This window comes from Carassius auratus, unplaced genomic scaffold, assembly GCF_003368295.1.
Source record: "Carassius auratus strain Wakin unplaced genomic scaffold, ASM336829v1 scaf_tig00215316, whole genome shotgun sequence".
Classification (NCBI taxonomy): domain Eukaryota; kingdom Metazoa; phylum Chordata; class Actinopteri; order Cypriniformes; family Cyprinidae; genus Carassius; species Carassius auratus.
Window position 1 is genome coordinate 1,722,682 of NW_020528035.1, and position 12,769 is coordinate 1,735,450.

A 12,769-nucleotide genomic window follows, 5' to 3' on the forward strand; every position below is an offset into this window, starting at 1 on the left:
TAAGGACTCTTTTTTTGTGATGTTTTTGGTGGCTGCACATTGGCTCGGTGGTAAGCACTGTTGTCTCGCAGCAAGAAAGTCCCTGGTGTGAGCCCGGACAGGAGGCCTTTCTGTTTGGAGTTTGCATGTTCTCTCTGTGTCAGTGTGGGTTTATGCCAGGTACTCTGGTTTCCTCCCAAAGACTTGTAGGTTAGGTGAATTCTCAAATAGATATTGCCTTATATGAACAACATGCCCTCCCTTTAGCCTCGTCTACCCCTAATCAATACATTATTATTAAACATTCCTTAGGCAATTGATTTCCACTTTTCCTAAGTGATATGTAATGAGAAAAGGAAGAAAAGTACGTTTTAATTCAAAACCTACATCTATGTGCATCACTCGCCAACCTACACCACTGCAGACACTGTTTGGCACTGTCCAACAAGATAATTGATGAGTTTATTCTTAAAATCTTATTTTGATTTTTTTTTCTTGAAATGAATGTTTAATATTTATAATGATTTTAATCTCGAGATGGTTTTATTTTTTATAATTGCTTGCCCTAATCCCCTTCTGTAAATACTGTATTCATCATGCTGTTCAGAAATATAATCATAAAATATAAACATTACTCATGTTAGCATGAGACTGATGTGACAGAAATATAATGGTTACATTTATACGACCAGAGATTTTAAGTAACTGTAAACTGAATGTAACCTAACAAAAATAACCAGATTAACAAGTAAACACTGGAGCTAATTGACAGGTCTGTTATATAAATGTTCATGATAAATGTTCAGTGTTATATTTTCTTCTGTGAATTAGTGGGTTGAGCTGATTATGTTGGAGCTTGCATCTGGCTGAATGAATATTTAATTGCCTTAGTTTACTAATTAGCAGATTATGTGAGGTATCACAGAGAGACTCCAGCAGTTACCCATTCGACCTCCTGCCTCTTCCTCCCCTCCTTTTCCTCTATTATCTTCCGTTTTCTCTGTCTCAGCCTGACATCTGTCAATCCACATCCTATCTCTCTCAGTCCCTCCCCCACCGCCTGCAGATATCTGTCCACTCTGTTAAGATGCTTTTACAGACGATTATTGTCCCTGTTCATGGGATCAAATCTATGCGGCACAAAAGAGCTCAGATCATGAGGTTTAATGCTGTACCATACTTTAGAGCTATAAATACATTTTGGGGTTAGTGAATTAGAAATAGAAATATCCAGAAATCATTAAAATTATAGATTAAGACCATGGCGAATGCCTATTTTTGACATGACAGGAGTTGTCATTAAATCCTTACACACTAATGATTCATGATTCATTCTTCCTGACCCACTGAAGTGTTCAAAATATCTTCTACGATCATTCTAGATAAGTGGCATAAATCCACATAATAATTTTATTTTTTGCCTTAATATAGATATTGTGGTGTGATGGTCTAGTGTTAACGTCTATACTTTTTGGCTCTGCATATTTCCCAGATATAATTCTGCCCACATATAACTTATTTTAACAAAACAAAGTGCAGATATGTATGTAAATATCAGTAGACTGTTCAAGAGAGAACATCACACTCTTGCCTTCGGGCACAGAGCACAACGTTAAAAATAACAAATTCCAGATCGTCACTCATTATAACACATAAAAACTCTGCTCAGTCACCATGGCCTTTGTGCAAAGGTTTCACTTTTTTGATTGCACAGAATGGAAGGAAACAGTTGTAACAGTGTAAATGCCAAGCTACGAATAGCTACGAATACATGAAAAATATATGTATTAAACATACTTAAAAAGTCTGCAAGCCTAATTACTTAATGCAAGCCTAAAATAATTTGGGTTGCACTTTATTTCACAGTGTGTGCACTTACAGTGTACAAGAAAGTCCTTGGTAATTTATGGTAACTATATGGTTAAGGTTATATTTTGGGGTAGGTTCAGGGTTAGTTCCAGTTATTACCCAGCTATTGTAATAACTATGATAAATACATACAGCAAAATGGCTGTAAAAATAAAAGTGCTAGCTTAAATATGAATAACAAATGGAAAATGAAATAAAACCTAAAATAACCTTGCATGATATAGATATGTGATGTTTTTAAACCCCTCTGGAAGAAGATGTAGGCAGGACTAAGCACAGACTCCAAGAGTCTGCTGGGTGAGTGGAGGATTAAAATCGGTTATATGGGGAGCGAGAGAGGATGGATGGAGGGAGGGAAGGGGCTGGACAAGCCACACACATCATTGAGAATCATACACACCCTGTGGCATTTACTCAGAGTTTAGAGTCAGCAGCGCCCTGCTCCTGGAGTCTGATAATATTTTTGCTCACGTCAATGTTGAAACTGAGTTTGAGGGAATAATTTCCACACTCTCAACATCTGTCTGAACATCAGTGTGTGTGTCAGCAGTGACTAGGTGAGTGATCTCTCGTTCTGTCTTTGATGCGTGTTTAATGAGTGCGTTACATTAGTCACTGATGGAGCACAGCCTTTCCATTCTTTATGAGTCTAAAAGATGTTTTGGTGAGGTTTAAGCTTGCTTTTGTGGAAGCTTGTCTTAGTCATGGTACTGTCATTTACAAGTTGCATCTTCTATACATTTTATTCAGCGTCTGTTTTTGCATTTTCTTTGTGGCTGGGGCCGAGATAACAGAACTCACTAACTCTTGATGTCAGTATGTCAGTGACTTCTAACTGCTGAATAGATTAACATGAAGATCTGAATCATTAATAAGCATCTGTCCCTCTCTCGGTCACTAATTTTCTCTTTTGCTCTGATTTGTCACTGAGTCAATTTTCAAGTTGCCTAAGCATTTTGAAATTGTTGATACCCTTCACACAAAAGTGGGCCAAGCTGCTCTTTAATGCATTTTTTAGTGTGGGTAGATTGCATAATGTTTGCGCAAAGGCAGTGTATGTGGTTTTGCCTACATAGCCTTCAGGATAATAAAACCTGACGTTTAACATTGCGAGAACCAACAAACATTTCCAACTGTTAAAAAAATACAAATTAAATATCTTAAATATTTTGTTTAAATAGTTTGTGTGAGGGTTCAGGCGCGTTCACACCAAGATAAATGTTCATCACTGTAATTTGTCAAGATAAACATGTTTATTCGGATTTCCACCTGTTCATGTAAAAAAAAATAAAAAAAAAAATAAAAAGGATTGAAGAGCTGTTTGAAAACACAAATACTGCTTGGCTTCTTTTATTCCTCTTTGTGACAAGTAGGTGTAAGAAACTCACCAGCCTGTCTGCGGATTTATTTATTTATTTTAAAATTGTTACTTTCTTTTATTTATTAAATGCATGCTGAAATCGAAAGGAATTTTTCATCTTTGTGTGCATAGGTCAGTGTTATGGGAGTGATGTTGCATGGCAATATCTCTCTACACATGCCTCGAAATACCAGCAATGCAAAACAGTATTGTAACATGTAACTTTAATGCATTGTAAATAAAATGAACTGCAGTTCAGACGCCACATCTGCACCAGCTATGCATGTCCTAGATTTTGTATCTTCCAAATGAAAAGCTAACATGGTTCTTCAACTCCACTGAATGTCAAATATGTGAAGTACAAATGCCTCAGGCACAATGAGCTGCATGTGCAGTCTGTGGAAGGTCCTGCGTTAGTATAAACCAGAATTAAACAAACACTAGAAATGAAATGCACACTGAGCAACTCCCATGATGGCTCTGAGTTCAGCTTTGAAACTACCCTCTGCCCCAATGTGTGTTCTATCCACCCTAAATAGTTTGTGAGAGTAGGTTTGTCCCAAACCACAGTATGTTGGAAAGAGCCAAATGCCAAAAGTCCCCAGATGGTCTGGTATTTCCGGTAAGTTTTCAAAGTGACCCACGACTGACAATTAAACATGCAACTTGTTTTCCTCCAATATGGTAGGAAGAATTGTTTGAGGTAAATTTATGACAAAATGTGGAGTGTGCATACAAGGATGAAAACCATGAAAAGTGACTGATTTACAGCAACAGAAGCATGATATATACTGCAATACTACTATATATATATATATATATATATATATATATATATATACACATACACACACCCACACACCTTAAGCTGGCACATCCTCTCCCTAGGCCACCAGTGGTACACCAACAGCCAACAAAAATGACAGTGGTGAGAAAACAGGAGCTCAGAAACCCTGTGTGGATATGCTTGCAGAATGCTGCAATTTGAAACTTCAGTCAAATCATGTTAAATTAGTTTGTATAAAAGATTGCTTTAAAGCAAGCAGCTTTACACTAATAAAAGTGCTACTTTCTTTATAATCACAACTTTCTATTGTGTTCATATTTTTACTCAAGTCTTACCTTGATGGACTTAACAGAAAAAAATTACCTGATAACATTTCCATGTCATAGAAGGCAAAGCCCTAGATCATTCCTACCAATAACATAATTGCCATGGACCAATGATAGTTTGAAGGCTTTACCAGCTTGAGCAAACTCTGTTTTGGCCTGATTTTTTTCGAAATTACATCACACCATCACACTTGCTCCAAGTATCTCAGGACCTTAATTTAAAAGCCAACAAATTATTAAAACACAGGCAAAATGCAACACCGATATTGATCCTCACTATTTCTCTCTTGTCCCAAAACTCTTCTTGGGTCGTTTCGTTGGCCCGTACACTTACGTTTACGGGAGCTGTCCTTGTCGACAAAACCAGCGGCAGCCGGTAAACAGTAATTATTTCCATAAATAAGTAACACAATCCACCATAAAACCTGCAAGGAGAAGTAAATAAGGAACTGCTTGAAGCAAGCTAGTGGTTTGCTGGACGCTAGACACTAACTTACTTCCGCATTTGTCCACGACACTGTTGTCATGTGGTTTCTACGTCAGTAAAGGCGGTAACAAAGGGTAACTAACGTCATTGACAGGTGACTGCACTGCCCCGAATCACTGTTTAGAATTGGGAATTTTCTCATGATTTACATGTAGTTGAAAACATTAGAGATATTGTTAGTAATCAGCTGGACAAAATATATAACACTAGCCTAATGGTTTTTGGATATTTTACTGCACATGTCTTTACAAATTGTAATTACTTCTCTGACGAGCTCTGAAAATTACAAGATATTCTCTCTGCTGAAGAGGAACTGGGACTCAGTTGAGATGGTGATATTCAATTCTATGTTATGTTGTGAGCACAGAGAGGATGGGGAGTTGTCTGCCAGTTTTCATCAAGGTCTCTTGAGTGTCTCAGGAGACCTAAAATCAGAGTAGGGGAGGGAGTGTCTTACTGTTCTGCCTTCTATAAAAACAAGGAAAAAAAAATAACTGTTATTGTAATTAATTATAGTAAAGCTACTCATGATTTGAAAACATTTTAAATACATTGATAATATATGTTTTGTACAATTGTGTGTTTTTTTGGGTGTTGAGGTTACATTTTTTCCTAATGCGATTTACAAATGCAGAACAGTTTTTCTTACAAGCCAACAATATTTACAGTATACAAAATTCCAAGTATGGATTAGTAAAGTAATGGCAGAGAAGGTGAATCTTCAGCTGTTTCAGGTGTGATTGCGGTTGGCAGCTCATTCCAGCATTTGACGGTGAAGCTTTTGCAAGTGATTTTGTGCCTATGCCACTATTTTAACCCCAGTGTATGCCTTTTTAATCAAACCATAACAGCAACCATTTGAATGCTCAGATTGTTAGATGGGCAAGTTGCTCTGTCCCCAGCAATAAGCAATAATTTATTTGCTTAGGGGAAGAAGAACAGAAAAGCAAGGAACTCAAAATTTCCACCTACGCAAATTTTCAAGTTTTCTGTAGCAAGCGTGTGTGAGACAGACAAAGCCCATGACTCATTTGTTTATATGTCCTCAGAAGCTGCTACAGCAAACCATGCTGCTGTCTCCAACTCTGCTAACCCTGAGAATATGCAATGCTTAACGGTGAGTGACAACTTTCCTTGCAAGCTTTTTTTTTTCTGTTGTGTGAGGCTTATTGTCTGAAAGTGACCCTAGAATGTTTTGTCATTATTGTTAGTTATTTTTTTCCTGATAATGTTAAGAGCTCATTATTTTACATTTGTTGATGGCCATCATTCTTAAGATTTGTATGTCATGCGTTCTGTGTATAACCTTGTAAAATTATATATTGTTGCTTTGATTAGAAGCTAAGATACAGTAGCATAGTTTACTTCACGTCAGTTAAAACATCCTGCTCTGCAAGCCCAGTCTCTGAGCACTAATAAGGACCCCTAAGAACATGTGCATATTGTGTCCCAAGCTATTAGCTCAGAAGCACTAATATAACCAGCTTCGCCTAGGGAGGAAGAGTGGTACATTAAAATGAAAGAACTCGCGCCTGTGTAGCAGGGACGTCTAAATTATAGAATCTGGCAAATGTGGACGTGGATGACCAACCGGTGGCCGCACAGATCTCACACCAATAGAAATTCCACTGGACCACGCCCAGGAGGAGGCCATCCCTCTTGTGGGATGGGCCCTGACATTGCAAGGCATTGCAAGCTTTCTGAGGCATAAGCCAAGGCTAACGCATTGACGATCCAGCAAGAAAGTCACTGCTTTCTGTCCGACAGTCCTTTATGGTGGCCACCAAAGCAAACAAAACACTGCTCAGTCTGTCTAAATAGGCTAGAATGGGGCTAGAAGTATTCTTTCAGAGCCCTTACTGGACAGAGCATGTTCGGACCCTGCTCACCAGGACTGTAGGACTGCTTTGAATCCACAGACTGGCAGATGTTTTAAGATGCAGCAGGAGACAACATACATGAATATACAGATTCTATGACATGCTACCTCACCAAATGCACAGAGGATGTTGTCCCATCCATTAATGTTAAGTCATTTCCAAACCGGAAACCATGGGTAAATGGTGAGGTGCATGCAAGGTTAAGAGCATGAACTGCTGCCTTTAACTCTGTGGATCTAACTGCTTACAAGAAGTCCAGGTATGATCTTCAAAAAACTATCAAATCAGCCAAAAGAGACTTTCTGGAGAGAGTGTAGTCAAAATATCATGGCTCTGACCCCCAACGCACGTGGAGCAGTTTGCGCTATATCTATGACTACAAAGGAAGGAATAGCAGTATTGTGTCTTTGTCTGCCTCCTTACCGGATGAGCTCAATACATTCTATGCTCGCTTTGAGACAGGCAACACATTCCCTGTTGTGAAAATACCTGCTAACCTTGACACCTGCCCTTTGGTTCTAACCACACTCGAAGTGAGTAAGGCCTTCAAGAGAGTCAACAGCCGGAAAGCTCCAGGTCCAGATGGCACCCATGGACATGTCCAGAGGGCCTGTGCTGTCCAGTTAGCAGATGTCTTCACCAACATCTTCAAACTCTCCTTGAGACTAACAGTGATCCCCACATGTTTCAAGCCACCATCATCTCTGTTCCCAAAAAAACAACAACTGTCTCCTGCCTGAATCACTACCACCCTGTAGCACTGACAATAGTCATCATGAAGTGCTTCGAACGTCTAGTCAAATCCCACATTTGCTCCTCTCTACCTGACACTCTGGACCATTTCAATTTGCTTTATGCTTAAACAGATCCACTGATGATGCCATTGCAATGGCAATACACTCTGCCCTGAAACACTATGAGGGAACAGACACCTATGTGTGGATGCTGTTTGTTGATTACAGCCTTGCATTTAACACCACCAACCCTACAAAACTTATAGCCCAACTGAAAGATCTGGGTCTTAACAGTCACTTATGTAACTGGGTCCTGGACTTCCTGACCGGCAGAACCCAGGTGGTTAGAATTGGCCATCACACATCATCCTCACTAACACTCAGCACTGGTGCCCATAGGGATTGGTACTCAGTCATCTCTTATATTCCCTGTTCACTTACTACTGCTCTGCTAAGTATAGCTCCAACATCATCCTAAAATTTTCTGACGATACTATTATGCTAGGACTCATCACTTACTGCGATGAGACATCCTACAGAGATGAGGTTAATGCACTCATAGCATGGTGTGCTGAAAACAATCTCTCTCTAAACGTCAGCAAGACCAACAAGATGATTGTGGACTTCAGGAAGTCAAAGAGAGAGGGTCAAGTTCCCATTCATATCAATGGAGAGAAAGTGGAGACAGTTAAGATCTCTGAGGATTTGTCCTGGAGCCTACACTCAGAGACCATAGTGAGAACAGCCCTTCAGCATCTCTACTTCCTGTGGAGGATGCAGAGGTTTGGCATCTCCTCTAACATTGACAAATTTCTACCGCTACACTATGGAAAGCATTCTGACAGGCTGTATCACTATATGGTACAGGAACTGCTCTTCTTTCGACTGCAAAGGTCTTCAGAAAGTGGTGAGAACAGCAGAGCTCATCATTGGACGTAAACTTACAGCCTTACAGGACATCTATCAAAGTAGCTGCTTGAGGAAGGCCTGCAGCATCATCAAGGACCCGACTGACCCTGCTCATCCCCTGTTTTCCACACTGCCATCGGGCAGTAGCTTACGTTCCATACGATCATGGACAACCAGACTGAAGAACAGCAACATCTTCAAGCCATCAGACTGCTTAACAGCCAGCTATCCTTTATCTAAAACCGAAATTCATGCTGCTCTTAAGTTTATTTTCTTTGTACTTACACAGTCATTTTTAATATTCCTTCATGTAGCTGTAGGGTGAGGAGGATTCAGCCTCTGTGCACCCTTCAAGAACTTAACATTCAGGTCATTCCTGCCGATAGATTGGCCAGCTTCGAGAGAATGGTTTACTGCGATAGCTGACTTTAAAGGAAACAGGTCAATTTAGCTCAAAGGGGAATCATTTAACTGTTTTACAGCTGATCAATGAGTCGGCCAGCAATTTACTGAACCAGCCGTATAACATCAACTCTGCAATGAATATTAAAATTCAAGATATAGTGAAAACACTATTAATTAGCACAGTAACAAAATAGGTAGTTTAAGACATTAAAATAAATATACAATAAAATTTAAATTAAGTTTAAATAAAACATCAATAACAAAATAAACACAAAACAGAACCAAAACACAAAATAAAATCAAGGCCTGTTCCTCTCTCGTCCTTCATTGTCATTACTCCTCCTTTTATCCTTCTGGAGCTCCTCCGTGGGACTTGAGACTGGTGAGTGGTGAAGGTGTCGCTCATTTTCAATTACTACACTGGCCTTGCTCCATTCCTACGGCTCTTGGCCACACCCCACTCATCACATACCCTCATCACCCATAGCAGCCCGGGGGGTACTCCCGAGACTGTGCTCTACTCCTTACACGTCTGGGGGAGCCAATCATGGTTTTACTCACCAACATGCTCTTCCAAATTAAGTTTATTTCTTTCTTTTTTTTTTTTAAACAAAATTGGCTATATTCACACTGCTCTTTTTTTGACTATGGAATCTACAGTACTGTGAAAAGTCACATTCAAGCTCCATAAGAACAAAAGACACCATAAAGGAGGTCCATGACTTGTATGTTACATGTTTTCATGGAGTAGCATTGAGGGAGGAAGTGGTTGGGTCAGATAAGCTGTTCTTGGATCTGTCTAATTGTTTAATATATTTAAGTTAGAACATGTCTCAGAGTAGATTTAAAGAGGGTTTAAAGAGGATATACTGACAGTGGAGGAGGTGCTGCTGCTGCCTGACATGGGTCAGTCCATGCTCTTGTTGTACAGAGCTGAGACATAAAGTAAGAGCACAACTAGAAAACATTGATAAACACTGTGCAATACTGCGCTGCTAAGCCGGTTGTGGTGGGTGAGTACCAGTCTTCAATGTTTTGACAAGAAGACATACGATTCTGATTGTGTTAAATAGTGTGTCGCCAAAACTACATTGTTGGTGTAGTTTGTCTGATTTAGAAGGAGATAAAAGGCCAGATGATTGAGCAGCAGAAATAAGAGGTCTTTCTCCAGTGAAGCGACAGGACATTCGTTTCCTTGGCTGCTCTAATATGAGTTCCTGTAGGCTTTGTTTGTTGTCTTTGTTTCTTTTGCTTGCATCTTTGTGGTTTTGTTGCATTGCATACTCCTGACCATTCTTGTCCTGGTGTATGTAAGATGATGTAATTTGGCAGTTGTCCTGACAAACTCTGATGTTGAGAAGACACCTCAAGTGTATTTGATTCAGTGCTTGAGAGTGCTTGAATCTTGAATCATTAATGCCAGGTGGTGTTTACTCTGTAAAGTTGTTAAGCCCTCATGTCAGCCAACATAACTGCTGTAAACAAAGGGTTCACCTTTCCTGTTTTTTCACCACAGATTTTTGAAAGGCTGGCCTGAGTGAATTTCTTGCAACACTGCTTTTCTGAACTTGAATTAAATTTTCTGTTTAGTTCCCCACAACACACAATCCTGTTACATTTATCATTAATCTTGCATAAGCCTTATTCATATAGTATTTTTTTTCACAGGGAATTGACCTATTTTCAACATTTACAGGATTTAGTCTGTGATTTTATTGCCATCCGAATCCAGAATGTCAGGGTTTATCTCCTACCACCCACATAAAAATCCCAACATGACTTACCTACTGTATTTTGACAAACACCAAGGTTGTGTGGTAATTTATTTGCAGTCTGAATCCACCAAAATTCAATGTTTAAATCCTTTTTGACCACTGCAAGGCACCATATGGTAACTCTTGAGCTTCGCTGTGATTTGCATGGATTTTAGATGTAAAGTTGTTACTGAAATGTTGGAAAGTATTTACAAGAACTATATTTCATCAACCGCTCCTCCACAAAAAAAAAAAAAGCATGCAAACATTACAAAACATTGCAATGCAATTTTAATATATTACGTACAATTATATAGGCTACATTAAAAATATAAACCAAACAGTTTTATACTTACCTGTAAATAAGAGGTTGCATTAATTATTTACTGTACATGTGAGCAGTGCATTCTTGGGTTCATAAAACCACAGAACTCGTCCCTACACTTTGAATAAATCATCATCCAAATGTATTAGTTTTATTAATGAGGTGCTATGTCAATTTGTTTTTAGAGACCGCCACATGAGAAACAATTAATTTAATTTTGAATTGAAATATTTCACAATATTTACAAAAACTCTTTACAGCTCATGGACTTTTATTGTTATCTGTGCTGGCTGTCTATATTAAGAGCAACTTCTTTTATATCGGAAATACAGAAGAATGTGTAAATTAGCTGATATTTCTTCAGTTCCTGATCTGTGATCTCAGGCAAAGGAATACAGTACATGACAAGCCATCTGTATTTCCATATTCAGACTTGTGGTAGATATTGTAATCAAGACATTTATGCTTTGCCAGACAATATCAGTAGGGGTCTATGATACCATCTTAATTTGATCTATATCTGTCTCAAAAATATCGGATTCTCAATGCTTCTTTCTTGATTCGTGAATACAGGTGAGGATCGTTGTGAACTAATGCTTTGTCAATGGTCAACAGTCCTTTGCATTTGTTGAAAACACTTTATTCTAGCTTCAGGCAGCTTTTCTTTTGACAATTTGTAACTTGGTGGAAACACTGTACTTCGTTATGGTACAAGATGCATAATTGTTTACTAAACCAAACGTTTTTTTTTCACATTTAAAGCTTGTTTGCATGTAAACCATGATGCTCTGCAGGGTTACTAATAATGGATAACACAGTTAATATTCATGCATACACAAAATGCAGATTATCCTTTCAGAAACATCTAGAGGAGGCACAAGAGGCAAAACACATTGGTCTCAAGCTGAAATATTATTTATCTTGACACTTATAAAACTGTAAAAGGCGATGGAACAGAGAAAGCTCTCTGCATGTCATAGTGTGTTCTCTCTTTTGACTTTGGATGGGAGGCAAATCGCACTGTAAAATTTACTTTGTGTCTGCATTATGACCTAGAGAGCTTTTGTTCTGGTGGTGTTATTTTACGTTTTTTATTTTTACTATTTTGGAAGAAACCTGGATGCAGAGATAGTCTGCTAAATTGAAATTTTGCATGTGCAGGGACAATTACTTTTCATCAAGGATCAGCAACTTCTTCCCTCCAAGCAATAGCCAGTGGACATGTCCAAAAGCTTAGGCAGCTTTCTTGTTATCTTGCTATCCTATCAAATAGCCCAGTATGCTAGAAGAGAAGGCTTAATCCAAAATCTTCACTCTTTCTGCTCCTAACTAACTACCAAACTTGCTAGTAAAACTAATCAAAATACAAATTAATTTAAAAACAATAATCCCTAGTAGCTTGAGGAGTCTGCTGGCCCTCTCTTCTGCAGGCTTTTAGCTGGCTTCTTCCTCTCTGGCCTTTTCTTTCTTATCTGAAAAGCTCATTGAGGCTTCTCTTTTTAGCCCTTTCACTCTAAATTGGCCCTGGCTCACTCTGCTCAACAAGGGACAAGGTAAAAGGATCTGACAGCCCTGGCTCATCACATGTGGAGGAGTGTCTCTGACCTGAAGCCTTAGTCATAAGGGTGAACCAGGGTCATGAGAAGCAGCAGTGAAGGCATTTAGGCCTGAAGGTTTAAAAACACATGGATAATTGAATTTTAATTTAAAAAAGGAAACAAATTAATGTTTCTTTAAAAACAGAACAAGAATTTAATAATAAAAAAAGTAGTTTCAGTTGAAGTTTCAGTCTGGGCTCTAATAAAATATAGATAAACTTGTTAGAATGATTGAAATCATCTTAAAAAAAACTTTCGCATTCCTTGGAGAAACATTGCAAGCAAATGTAAAACTTCTTATGGAAATAAAAAGAGATTGGAAGAAAAAATATACTGAAATGCTTTTGCAAGCAAAT

At 38.6% G+C, this 12,769-nt stretch overlaps 1 protein-coding gene across 1 annotated transcript in view; it reads left to right on the forward strand.

Moving 5' to 3' along the window:
* Positions 1 to 2,271: 2,271 nt before the first annotated feature.
* The window catches only part of rgs3a (regulator of G protein signaling 3a), a 170,523-nt gene continuing 160,025 nt past the window's right edge, over positions 2,272 to 12,769 (forward strand). Inside the window, exons 1-2 of the mRNA XM_026259999.1 lie at positions 2,272 to 2,405; positions 5,858 to 5,925. Coding sequence (XP_026115784.1) covers positions 5,911 to 5,925 — 15 coding nt within the window. The 5' untranslated portion in view covers positions 2,272 to 2,405; positions 5,858 to 5,910. The remainder of the gene's footprint in view (positions 2,406 to 5,857; positions 5,926 to 12,769) is intronic.